Genomic DNA, 14,360 nt, shown 5'->3' on the forward strand with positions numbered 1-14,360 from the left:
GAGGTATAGAAATGGGTTCTGTAACCACACCCCTCCATCGTGTTCATATGGAGAATAACCTGTGTTAGTGGTGGTTACTTCCTGGTAGCGGTTCACTCCTGTTTACCTATAGATGGTGTTGATTTGATTATGGGGAATGACATTGCTGAGGGAAATGTGTATCCTGTGCCTGGGGTGTTGCATGTTCCAAAGGTGAAGGTGCAGACTAGAACTCAAGCTGAGAAGAAGATGGTCGTGAAACAACCGAGTTGCCTTATTTGGTTAAAGGGCAAGACCACTTTGGGAGAGGTTTGAAGATCCGGATCCAGTCGGGGTTTTCTTCCTAATACAAATAGCAAAATCAATAGGAAGTTGACATATTAAAAAAAAAGAAACAGTACTGGGTTTGCTGATGTTCTATATTGTCAGAATCATCTTTGTTTGAGTTTGTTTAAGAGCTCCTCCTGAGCCTCTTCACCGTACGATGTAAGTCAATGAGGAGCACATTTTTAAATGATCAATTTCTAGTCAATGGAGAAATTATTTTTGATTTCTTGCCCACCTTTGTTGTTACATCATGGCAAGGTAACACAACCCAAACCTCTACCAAAGTGGTCTTGCCCTTTAAAGAAATTATAACACTGATTTTAACTCTTCCCCCATTTTCAGTGGTTGCCTGGCAGATTTCTGACATCAAGCGTCCGAGAGAGAAGAGAGTGATCACAAACATTTTGTCAAAAGTCAAAATCTGTATTCATAGCGAAAACAGGAGATCTAGTTTGTGAGGGAAAAAAAACACATTTTCTTTATATTTTTGCCAATAATGACATGCACAAAATAGATCAGGTTGAAAGTGGTTAAAGTATATATTTTAGGGTATAGAATTTGCCTTGCATGAGAATGCACGCAGAGACCATGGCAAATAAGGCAAGACAGCACATCCCATGCACCACCTCAGGTAGCTGAGGAAGTTCAAGGTGTCAAGAAGGTCCTGAATTCCATCTACCTACCACCCAGGGCATCCTGATGGGGGCCATCACTGTATGATATGGAAATAGCTAGGATCTGCGAGTTCTGAAGAAGGTGAGCACACCACAGGGACTCCTGTCCCTGTAGGATACATACAACAGTAGGTGCTGGTGTGTAGGGCTAAGATTATGAAGGATAAACACCACCCCAGTAATGAACTGTTTGTGACGATGCAGACTGGCAAGCACTTGAGGTGTCTCACAGCCCGGGGCTCAAGGCTTAGGAAGAGCTTTTTCCCTGCGGCTGTCAGAGCCTTAAACATAGATAAACTAAACAAAAGAAAAAGGAAAGAAAAAAAAAAGGAGAGAAAAAAACGATATTAATCTGTAAATAACCATGCTTGAATTTCTCACACGGTTACTTGCACATGTAAATAGATAAGTGCACTTGATGTATATCAATATTTTGTTTTAACTTGCACACATGTACATAGATAAGTGCACTTGATGTAAGTTTATTTTTTTTAACTTTCACAAATGTAGAAAGATAAGTGTGTACAGTACTAGATGTATATAAGTATTATGTTTTAACTTGAACAAATGTACATAAGTGTACTTGATGTTTAAGTATTTTGTTTTAACTTTCAAAAATGTACAAATATAAGTGTACTTGATGTATAATGGTATTTTGTTTTAACTTGCACAAATGTACATAGGTAGGTGTACTTGATGATACCTTGTGTGCCTTCTACCCCCCAAATTCTATATATTCCCCATTGCTGCTTGACTTGTTGTCAGATTGTCTTATGTGTACTTTTTTAAATCTACTTTTAACCTTATTTATTTACCTAATTATTATTATTATCCTTATTTTGTTGTATTGTATCTTGTTGTATTGCTGTTAGTACAGTCTTGCGGAACATTCCGCTGCTTGTACATGTCTGTATGAGTGACAAATGAACCCTTTATCCCTGGTCTTTGTCCAGGGATAATCTCAGAAACCTGTGGACCGATCACCGCCACATCTTTTATGCACACTTCAGCTTAGTACGTCCATGCATTTTTTAAAAATGGTTTTATATATTTGTTTAATATTTAACTTTACATTTATAATGGAAGTCAATGGGGCTCAGATCGGGCTGAAACCATGTATAATATCATTAGTCTTGTCCAGATATGGAGTTCCATTCTGATTTACTGTCATCAACATGATGTCAGAGATCCACACGGACGCCACGCATGAATTTGGCAGACATCACAATAAAGGTTATAATATATATTATACATTGTCACAAACTTCTCCCACACTTTTTGAGAAATCGACATTTTCAGGCCGCATGTCAGGGCAGTTTTACTGCTATTTAAGGCCATTTCTATTTTCAGCTTTGTCCAAACACATACAGACCTGATGTTGGGTTTTAACTTTTTACCGAGTCCCCCAGGACACTATCCTTGGCCCTCTCCTTTTTCCCTCAACACCAATTCTCTCATCTCATCTACAGTACAAGCTCACTGTGAGCTTGTAGATTGACCATTTTCAACAAATGTTCACCTATTGTTGCTGGCTGTTTGCCTGTTATGATATGAATAGGGACGCTATGGTCCAAGTGTTGTTAAACGACATGACTGCAAGTGGGATCCTGAGCAGCATTTGGTGTGACATGTGACATGCCACCGAATATTAGTTTCCTGAGAATGCCAGAGTAAAACGGTTCATAGACGCGCTTGTTGTAGTTGACCAGGCCGATGAACCTCCCCCCTAGGGATGCCAGCTCAGGCTGGATGGCAGTCAGACCGGCGGGTACCTGTTTAGCGTTGGGCGTGGGCGCGGTGATAAGACCCACAAAGTACTGCTGTACACGCTCCTCAACGAGAGTGCGGATAAGGTTGTCCTTCTGGGTGAGGCTACAGATCTGGCCAGTGAGGGAGGCCTGCAGGGTGTGGGTCAGCGAGGGATACTTCCTCTCAGTCAGTGACTTATTTAGCTCACAGCAGATCTGGGTGCTGACACCCTTGAGTGCCTCCTCCAGGTTAAAGTTGGCACTGTGCAAGCCATCCAAGAGAACGCTGGTCATCCTCTTGAGACGGTCGGCCAGAGAAGACACTCCTTGGATGGCCCCCCCGACGGCACTGTTGACAATAAGCAATACCGCATTTACTGCCTGAAGCTGCTGAAGCTCCCACTGAATCTCGGACAGACGCGTCTCATCCGTCATCAAGGTCTCCGGCAGTGGGTTGCTGCTGTTCCAGGTAAGGACATGGAGAAAGGCGTTATCAATGACCAGCGAGGGTGTGGGCATTGCCTTCTGACCTTTCACCTTCTGGCCATCGGTCTGGTCTGCAGGGTTCAGGAGCAGCACCAGTTCCTCCAATGATGATTTGAACCAGGTGGTCGTGTGATCCAAGGCGTTGGGCATGGTGTCCACGATGTTCTGGAACGTGGCTCTCTCATATTCCACAGCCTGCTTCTGTAGCACAGGTCTCAGGTTCTTGATGGTGAAGTTGAGCATGTCTAATTTCATCAAGTCCAGCACGCGGAAGATCTCCTTGAACAGTGTCACAACATTGTCTGTGATCTTCTGGAGTTTCTTGACCTCCTCGTCTCTGGCTGGCGCGCACAGTTTGCTCATGGTAGTGATAATGTATGAAGCCAGCCCTTGGAAATCCACAGCGTCGTTGTCAGCCTGCTGGCGAATCAGGTCAATGTCCAAATTCTCCGTGATCTGGGTCCGCAGCCAAATGGGTCTCGACATGGACAGTAGGATCTCCCCGATCTCCTTCAGTAGATGGATGGCAAACGTATACTGTGGCGGGTCATCGTTCAACTGAGACTCCAGGATATCCCAGAAGGCACTGTGAACGATGTCTTTGGCTAGTTTACCAAAACTGTTCTGAGGTAGGTCCAGGGGCTCCAGGGCAAAGCTGGGGTTGACAATAATCTCATGGGCCAGGGTGAGATTAGACAGATCCTTGGCAGAAGCCACGACTTCATCCATGGTTATGTTCGGGGTGCTGGAGGAGGCCGTGCTGGGGAGGCTGTCACGGGAAGAGTTCAGGTCACTGGTGGGCGGTACACTGTCCACGTATGAGTCCATATCACTGGAGATTGACGTGGAACGCTCATCATTTAGAGGCATGATTTGCTAGATCTCTGAGAAGCACCAAGGTCTCCGTCGGTCTATATCGCTACCACTCTGTATCACCTTTAATACTTCGAGCTCAGCGTCTTGTATAAGGCTGACCAGAGCTCTGATCTGACATCACACACAACACAAACTGCTACCATACACGGGCAAGACTGATGTCATCATCAATATAATGTCTGAGATCCACATGTGTGAGCCAAGCCGTTGTTGGACCCTGTTTCTTAGGGACTTACTCCTACTCCTAAAGCAAATCAAATTGCCCTCTGTGGGATGGAGGATGCCTGAATTAAGCAGTCATACCTGGCCTGAGACAAGACCTGGACTCAGAGCTGGGTGTGGCTGCGCACCTATTGTGCATCGAGGTAATCGTCATAACAGGATAAATCGTCACCTCCACACATATTCAAGACATGGACAGAGCTACTGTCCATGTCTGGACAGAAGTTGCCTTCTGCTCTCCCGTGTAAAAGTTGTTTTATTTCCTTGTTGTGGCTATGTACGACAGTACACACCAAAGGCATGGCAAGCAGCAAGTAGCCACATGGAAATAAAGTGTGTTTTGTGATCTTGAAACATTGAGCCTGTCACACACTCAAATTGTTGATTTTATTTGACCAGACCTTTTAGTTCACATCTTATATTCATTATATTCTGAAGTAACTTGAAAATGGTGCAATTTATCGAGTTAAAACCTAAAGTTTTTAAAAATGTATGGGCTGGGCCGAGAGGCCACGTTGGCTGAGCAATGTTCCAAGAGCCCAACAACGCCCTCGTAGGCCTACTATAAGATTTTGTATTTGTGCTAAGACAATAAATACAGTTGAAATAAAGGAAGATCTGATGATCATCATCGCATCTATATCTAAGAGCCCATCAATGGCCATTTTATTTTGGAGCATTATACATTGAGCAGTCAGGGAGATACTGTGATGATTCTCCATGGAATTTGGTTCAGCCTGCTTGCCTTGAAGCCCTTCCACCTCCTACCAAACCATAAAAAGCATTCTTTTAACCAGAACCATGGGAGAGAACTGCTTGTACTGTTTGTATTATTGTGATGTGATGACTATTAAGACCAATAACCTAATAAGACATGTGCAATATGGGATTATATTTGAATAGTTATTGAATAGTATTTGATATACATTTTTCTAATACAATTTTAAGCTTCATTTGTGGCAATTCATTTCCCCTGTTATAGCGAGAACACAAACATAATTATGAACACAACAATAGGTATGCAGTATTTTACTACATGTAGTGTATATTACTATATTCAGTATTTTACTATATTTAGTGCTACTATAGTATATTATTTAGTATATCAGAGCTATATTTAGTCAATTTTGTCTTTCTACTACTTGAGACTACTTGAGATGCTACCCCTTTAAGTACTCCTGTGGTGTCTGTTGTCATCAGTGTTGCCATTCCCACTTATTATAAGCGACTTTGGGCTTGTTTTTCAGTAAAATTGCTTGTAAATATTGGTAGTTGTGGGTTGCGTTTGTTTTGGGCTTGTTTCTAAAGTGCAGTTGATTATTTGGGCTTGTTTCTAAAGTGTAGTTGCTTATTAGGCTTGTTTCTAAAGTGTGCTTATTTGGGCTTGTTTCCTAATGTTTAAACCAGTGGTTCTGGTTTAATTTTCCAAGTTTAATTAACATGTATTTTGTCCACGGACCCCAACATATAACAATATTTTTTGCCAGGGACGCCCATAGCGGATTTGTGCTCAAATGTTTAAAAAACATAATCAAATGTGTAACATCCCCCCCACCCCCCATCTTTTGTTTTTAAATAGCAGATCTACAACTAACTTGTGAGCTTGTGTGTCTACTATTTTCAAATAGCCAATGCCTATCGGTTTATAAAGTGCTCATGTGACCAATATTATTGTCGCTTCTTTTGGGGCTTGTTTTCCTAGACCCGGCTGCCTATATCTCTCACACAATCTGGCAACGCCGGTTGTCATGATAACTGATAGACGCTGCAGCCCAAACGGAACAGTGTAAAAAGACAGAAGCTCCAGTCTAGCCTATAAAGCATAGCTATAAAGTCAGTATAAGTCACAGGGAAAACAATCCACAACAGTCAAATTGTGACTGTTGCGGCCTAGAGGGACAGTTATGAGTAAAGTGTCTGTCTTGGAGGGACTGAGGAGTTTGTTTTAAAGTCAGTGAGTTGTTGACAACGTTGTTCAAAACAAATGGCGGAGACTCGAGTTGTCCCCAGTGGTAAAGTCTACAGACAGATGTTTGATGCCCAGGTATGTAGATTAAAGTGCTATATGGGACCCCAATTCATATTGTAAAATCAATGTTAATTTAACTCTGAGAGTGTACGGGTCCATTTGGTTCCATTTGTACACTCTCAGAGTTACAGACCCATAAGGGTCCATTTGGTTCCTGTCCATCATTTAGCTGGGGACCCCCTGGAACCCCCTCTAGTACCCCTGGGGGTCCCCGGGACCCAACTTTGAGAACCAATGATGTAGGCTAGTTGCTGCTCAGGGACAGTAACGAGCAGAGCCAAACACATCATAACCATAACAAACTAAGACACTATACTTTGAGAGTAGGAGTTGAGAGCTATATCCTACTTTGTTATTTTCTAAAGCGCGAACTTTCTTTCTTTCCAATAAAGACCTCGTGTTGACACATTAATTATATACAATGCATTTGCTTAGACAAACAACACAGTAATACAAGCTTTTGTTTTGGGAAGGGGATGACCCATAACAGGAAAACTTAATAATAGCAGCCACAGCTGCTGTCCATGGTGCTGATCAATTGTTGTTTCTTGCTTAATATCATTATTGCCATGCAGGTTTTTTTCTTTTTTTACTAAAATGTCATGGAGTTTTTCAAACTTTCATAATAAACTTGATTTTCCTTTACTCCATCACATGACCACCTGGACACACCCACCTCTAATACCTTTGTCCCCCCACATCATGGTCCAATCATGGCACCCCTTTTTCAAACTGGTTGAATTCTATATCTAATATTTCTGAGCAACGGGTGATCCGAAATGTATGTAAATAATATATTAATATCTATAAATATATTTCTCTCTCTCTCTCTTTATCTGAGAGCCTTCTGAAACTTAATTTTTCTCTGTCTGTCTCTCTCTCTCTCTCTCTCTCTCTCTCTCTCTCTCTCTCTCTCTCTCTCTCTCTCTCTCTCTCACTCTCTCTCTCTCTGACAATTCCTCACCTGTGTCCACTTCACTAATCAGCCTGCAGCCTATAAAATTGTCTGCCAGTTTATTTCTGCTGTTGTGTGCACGCTGGGTAAGACCTGACCGATTGAGTGCCTAAATGGAAGTACCGCCCAAGGAAATTACTTTGATGCTTTACAAATCTGTTAACATTGGGTACAAACAGACATGTCCGTTCGCGACGGAACGAACGGCCGGAAGTCCCATCCACTCCCATGTAAAAAAAAAACCGGAAACGAAACGCGTCCGTCTTTCCGTTTTTTTTTTTAACATGGGAGTGGATGGGACTTCCGGCCGTTCGTTCCGTCGCGAACGGACATGTCTGTTTGTACCCATTGGGTACAAACAGACATGTCCGTTTGCTGGCGGAAAACGGGTCGCTACGAAACGGAAGCTCTTGTTCCGGATCCGGCCATTTCTTTCTGTTACTCAATGAAAAGCGGAACACGGATGTGCTTTTTCCGGACCGGATCGCGTCCGTTTTATCCGTTTTTTTTTAACATGGGAGTGGATGGGACTTCCGGCCGTTCGTTCCGTCGCGAACGGACATGTCTGTTTGTACCCATTGGGTACAAACAGACATGTCCGTTTGCTGGCGGAAAACGGGTCGCTACGAAACGGAAGCTCTTGTTCCGGATCCGGCCATTTCTGTCTGTTACTCAATGAAAAGCGGAACACGGATGTGCTTTTTCCGGACCGGATCGCGTCCGTTTTATCCGTTCTTTTTTAACATGGGAGTGGATGGGACTTCCGGCCGTTCGGTCGGTCGCGAACGGACAAAAACGGACATGTCTATTTGTACCCACTCTCAGAATCTCTGTGAATGAAACAAGTGTTGTGATTGGTCTAAAAATGTTGTTTCCGGGGGAAATAGGTATGACAGAAGTTCGGCCCCTATAGACATTCTCTGCTTTAGGTCGTGACCAGGCTTTTCTCTTCGCAGATGAGTAAGGCTTGGAACGAGGCTAGATTGTGTGTTACTGTACATCTTTGACTGCCCTGCTGTGTGCCTACCTCAGCCGTTGTAAGCCTGTTCTTTGTTTATTAAAGTAGCACTGGAGTCTGGACTCGATCTGCCTTGCTTGTCATCTGCTTCTGTATCCTCACCTGACATAACATTACAGTCTGTTTGTCTGTCTGCTTCCCTTTAATGCGCCCTAGATGGAGATCTCTCTCTTGACTGTCTGTCTGCCTGTGTCCCATTTATGCCTGTATATGGAGATCCCTGATGTCATCAATCTGCCATAGGACTGATGTCTTAGACTGTCCTCCAAGTAGTACTATGATAATGCTAAGTACTCTGACAACAGGTTACAATGGGTACTCTGGCAATGGGTACAATGGGTATTGCATTACTGAGGGACGTGCGTTCCCAACGGGCATCGCCCTAGTGTTCTAATAAATATATGTTATTGTTTCCTCAAAATCAGCCGGTGTGCTCCATTGGAACGCCTGGAAATGTCCCAGTGCATTGTCCCCTATCCTGGTGTGTCTGGACTGAGATTATTTACGTGGAGATATAGCAACCACTTGTAGAATATACATCATCACACGGTGAAAGTCAAATGCTCACATTTAGCAGCTTTCATTCAATTCAATTCAATTTTATTAAAGTGTCAAATCACAACAAGTTGTCTGAAGATGCTTTACATGTAGAGAAGAGACCCGACAATCCCACCCTGAGCAAGCAATTTTGCGACAGTGGCACCGAAAAACTCCCTCTAACTGGAAGAAACGTCAGGCAGACCCTAGGCTCTAGGGTGGCGGCCTTCTGCCTCGACCGTGTCGGGGGAAAGAGGAGAGAGAGAGAGAGAGAGAGAGAGAGAGAGAGAGAGAGAGAGGGAGAGACAGAGGAGAGACAGAAAGAGATGCCATTCAAATACATTTGATTGGTTGGGAAAGTTCCAGTGACAAGCAACACCAAAGTACAAATTATAGACATTAAAGTTCTCTGGGATTACGCTACACTTGGCTATTTTAGAGTTGTAAAAAAAATCCCTGCATTTAAAGTTCATTGTGACCATGACAGTAGCATCTACTCCACAAATATATTTTTGGGGACTTTTTGTATATTTTTAATATATTTTCAAAAAGAAACACACGTGGAGAGAGAGAGATCGTCGGGAGCGGGACTCGAACCCGCAATGTGCTGTCAGTCAGGCTACATTGGAGCCCAGGTGCCCGGACCGCTAGGCCTGTGGTCTGGGCCTCCACGTGTGGTTCTGTAAAAAGAAAGCGTAAAGTGTAAAGCTGACTGTCACTGTGTCTCTGATCAGGTCCAGCTGTCCAGGACCCTGCAGGCCAGTCGCAGGGGCCGTTTGGCCCCAGAGGGCCCCGACTCTGGGGGCCTCCCCTCTGAAGCCAGCGCTGACACCTCCTCTCCCACACACACCACTGGCAGGTACTGTGTAGAGCAGTGGTTCTCAAACCTTTTTATTTCAAGGACCCCCGGGCATGGTATGTATGCCAAGGAGTCCATGGCATGGACCCCCATAACTCAGATAGTGTGTAAATGGAATCAAATGGACCCTTATGGTTCCATTTGATTCCATTTACACACTCTCTGAGTTACAGAACTCTATGGGTCCATTTGGTTTCTAACTTTCAATCATTTAGCTGGGGACCCCCTGGAAACCCTACTTTGAGAACCACTGCTAGCAGCTAGCACACTTGGCTGGCTCAAAACATTTACAATACAAAATACATCTTTGTATAAAGCTGAATCTTGTCTGTCTGTCTGTCTGTCTGTCTGTCTGCCAGGGACCAGTTGTTATCAGCAGTACAGTGTAACTCCATCACAGAACAACAGTGCCATGTTGACGTTCGAGGTCTACCTGATGAGATTGGTGAGTATGGTAACACTACTACTGTCAGTATTACTGTTGCCAGTGCTTGAATTTGTCTCTACTCTCCAGTACGGAGTGCTGGTTCATTCGTTTTGCTGACCTGAGTAGCCTACCCTTACTTCTTATTGTATTCAACACCTTAGTAGTGAATTAAAGCAAGTTGGGGAGTCATGCACATGTAATGTTCTCAAAAGCGTTTCATTATCAAGACAGTAAGGCCACCAGGAGAAAATCATGCACAATTAAGTCATTGTACTAGCCTGGCTCCACCCCCTGAATCCTTTGCTTCGCATTCAGGGTCTGGTGACGCTGTCGAAGGCGGGTGTTTCTCGGTTGAAAATCTGTACGATGAATCGGGATCGGGATAATCCAGTAAATCTCAGAAATCGGCTGCATTGAGAGGGCTTTCAGACTGAATAATGGAGTGAAACGTAATGAAAATTCAGGCTGAGTGTCAGGCTATCATTGTACAGTATTGAGCACTTGTCAATGTATGCTATGTCGAGAGCTCGTACTGAATATCGCAGCCAACCTAAAATGATACGATGAGTCTTACATAGTTGTAGGCTGGTGCTGATTTTCCAGCATGAGCTGACAGTGTTATGTCAGGTTTTTACATGTCCTCTTCACAATAGAAGAATATGATTTAGGGTTATTTTCATGTATGGTGACAATCAATGAGTCTTTAGAATGCAATTGACCTTAAAATAAATGAAGAATACCTTTATTTTTGTTTATGTTTTGATTATTTTATCTGTGTTATCCTTTCTGTATGTGGGTGTGTATGTGGGGAGGGGGGAGGGATCTGGGGGGGTTGTATGTTTACTTTGTAAAAAATTAAAATGAAAAATAAAATATTCCAAAAAAAAATAAAATAAATGAAGAATAATATGATATGAGTTGAGGTGCCATAACACATGATGATAATGACTTACTGACTTACAGATAAAGAAATGCCATAAGAGTGGATTTATCGAAAGCAAAACATTATTAGTGCTAGTCATAAAACATAACGCTGAAATGGGGTTGAATACAGAATCCCTTATTTGGCTAATGTAATGATGACACACAGCTTCCTTATCTCTTCCTCCTTTTTCAGTGACTAACAGGCCATCCTCTGACATCATCGAGCGTCTGAGAGAGAAGAGAGAGAGTGATCACAGACAGGCTGTGGAACAGCTATACAAAGACTTGTCTGTTCTTAGTCAGGTATGATATACCCTGGCCTGCACCAGCGCACCCTATACTATAGGTATAAAGAAAGACTACTCAAAGCTGGTTTATGGGTCATCCAACAGCCCTATATGTCATTAAGCTCAAACCCGATGCATTGCCATTCTCCTCAAAGACTCCCAAGGCGGATTCCTCTGCAACGTCAAAGAGAAACTCACTGAGAGAATTGCCGTCTGTCAGCATAACGACTAAATTGGGGAGAACAAGGGGTAAAAATAAATTTAGGAAGGAAAAAAGATGTAACTAAATTAAACGAGTAGTATGCACTCCTCTTGGTTGAGCAGACTTTTGGCATGTGGCTGGAGCTAAGATATTCACAAGCTTAATGCCAGTATGAGGTTCTGGCAAATTCCCCTAACACAAGAAACGGCAAATTACAAAACTTTGTTACACTTTTCAGGAGACCGTAATATCCTCTATGGCACAGACTGGCTGACTACCTTAGTTCCAAACCATTGACAATCAATGACCTGCTTTTTCTCTGCATTTTGTGTGTGTGTGTGTGTGTGTCCGTCCGTGCGTGCGTGTGTGTCCGTGCGTGTGTCGTCCAGGACTACGAGGTCAGGTACAGGCAGGCCTGTGGAGAGTTATTGTCTTATCTGTCAGAACAGCAGCAGAAATTGGACAACCTGATGGACGGAATGGTCAACACCGAACACCTACAACACTTTACACTGCAGGTACCTTCTACTGGACCTCATCTACTATATAACAGCTGGTTATAGAGGGTTGGGGTGGGCCAGCTAATGCTAATGATTGACTGATTTGGTTCTGGACGTTTTACCATTGTGCATTTGTGTGTCTGCGTTTAGGGACCCTTTTAACATTCATACTTCATACACGTCTTTTGGGCAACACCTGGCCTACTGATTAGAGAGATCTAATTAATAATAATATGTTTGTATATGTTTGATTTGCTGGCGTGAAATCTACCTTGAGTTACGTCATGAGTGAACATGATATCCTGGTTCATTAGCTGCCTGTCCGATCAGATTGATCAATTTATTCATACAAGATGGTGTGTTGTTGACTGCGTGTGTTTTTAGGAACTATATTCTCTATGGGATATGATGAGTGAGGAAACTACCTTAAAGAAGAGGAGAATCAGAGATCTGGACCGACAACTGACTGGATACGAATCAGACAGGGCTAATGCTGTAAGTACTACTACTTCTACTACTAAATAAAGCATTACTACTATACTACAGCTAAATATATTACTTCTACCGCTACTAAATATATTGCTACTACTTCTACTAAATATGTTGCTACTGCTGTTAAATATACAAATGTTAACTTAAGTTAACAAATAGATGAACATTATGGCACGGTGGTGTAATGGTTAGCTCTGTTGCCTCACAGAACGTTCTAGGTCTAGTCTCTCGGAGGGGGTTAGGGTTACTTCTCCCTGTGTTTGTGTGGGTATTCTGGTTTCCTCCCACACCAAAATACATTATACACGCATTCTAGGTGCATACCACTGCTATTGCCCTTGACCAAGGTACTGGTATTACATCTGTCCCCGGTCACTGCACTGTGACTGCTCACTATAGTGAACTATAGTTAAGATGGATCAAATGCAGAGCCAGGACAGGTTTGAATCCTTTCTTGATGCATCTATAGCTTGGCTGGTGTTCCGATTAAAAAATGCTTTGTCTGTGGGAGGGAAGCAGCACGACGAGGGTGATCTTTGTCACTATAGCGACTCCTACAGGCTGGTTAGGGCACCTGGCTGTCAGCAGGTGTTGAACTGTGAGGTAGTTTGTTCCTTTGGTGGTGGTGCATGGTGCAAAAACGTAGATCACTCCAGAGGAAGTCTAATATCATTCTGCGCAATTAATGAAGAGGAACTCCGTAAAACTATATCACAGATGACATCATCATCTTGTTCACTGGATGCAATACCCACCCCGTTTCTCAAAGAGGTTTTAGACAGCGTGATTGGAGATATCCTAAGAATTGTAAACAGCTCTCTACTTTCAGGCGTCTTTCCAGACTCACTGAAAACGGCTGTAGTCAGGCCGTTACTCAAGAAACACAACCTTGATCCATTGGTGCTGGGTAATTATAGACCAATCTCTAATCTGCCATTTCTGGGAAAGGTCTTAGAAAAAACTATCTTTCATCAACTGGATGTGTTCCTACAGAACAATAAGGTTCATAACAAATTCCAATCTGGCTTCAGGAAAGGTCATAGCACAGAAACAGCACTTGTAAAAGTAATTAATGATCTTAGGGTGTCCGCTGACAACAAAAATATATCTGTTCTCCTACTCCTTGACTTAACCGCTGCTTTTGACACGATTGATCACAAAATTCTACTACAACGCATGGAGTACTGGATTGGTTTGTCAGGCACAGCCTTGTCCTGGTTTTACTCTTACCTAACAGGCAGAAGCTATTTTGTCAGCCTAGCTAATTTTGACTCAGACAAACATGACATCTATTCTGGTATTCCACAGGGCTCAATTCTGGGTCCCTTATTGTTCTCCCTGTATATACTACCACTGGGAGAACTCATCACCGATCACGGAGTGAACTTCCATTTCTATGCTGATGATACCCAGCTGTATCTTTCGGTAGCTCCAGACGACCCCTGCGCTCTAGACCCATTGTTGACCTGTCTGTCCAGTATAAAATGCTGGATGAGTGAGAACTTTCTTAAGCTAAATGAGGATAAAACAGAAATTCTCATAATTGGCTCCAGTGAGCAGAGAGAATCAATAATAAGTAGACTTGGTAACCTGGCTGTAGAAAGTAACACCACAGTAAAGAACCTGGGGGTTATTATCGATTCTGAATTGAATTTTAATGCACACATTAATCATGTCACCAAGATTGCTTTCTTTCATCTTAGAAATATTGCGCGAATTAGAGACTATCTGTCGTTAGACGACGCAAAAACGCTGATCCACGCTTTTGTTTTCTCTCGGCTTGATTACTGCAATGCACTCTACTCAGGCCTGCCTAAG

The 14,360-nt window shown here is 42.9% G+C and overlaps 1 protein-coding gene across 1 annotated transcript; it reads right to left on the reverse strand.

The window, feature by feature from the left end:
- Positions 1–2,560: 2,560 nt before the first annotated feature.
- On the reverse strand, positions 2,561–4,084 carry LOC311044114 (T-complex protein 11-like protein 2; the record flags this gene model as incomplete). Its single annotated transcript, XM_084055534.1, has 1 exon — positions 2,561–4,084. The coding sequence occupies one exon, from the start codon at positions 4,082–4,084 to the stop codon at positions 2,561–2,563; it is 1,524 nt and encodes a 507-aa protein (XP_083911660.1).
- Between the last annotated feature and the right edge of the window lie 10,276 nt (positions 4,085–14,360).

The sequence above is a fragment of the Gymnoscopelus microlampas genome (genome assembly GCF_963454915.1).
Source record: "Gymnoscopelus microlampas genome assembly, chromosome: 4".
NCBI lineage: Eukaryota > Metazoa > Chordata > Actinopteri > Myctophiformes > Myctophidae > Gymnoscopelus > Gymnoscopelus microlampas.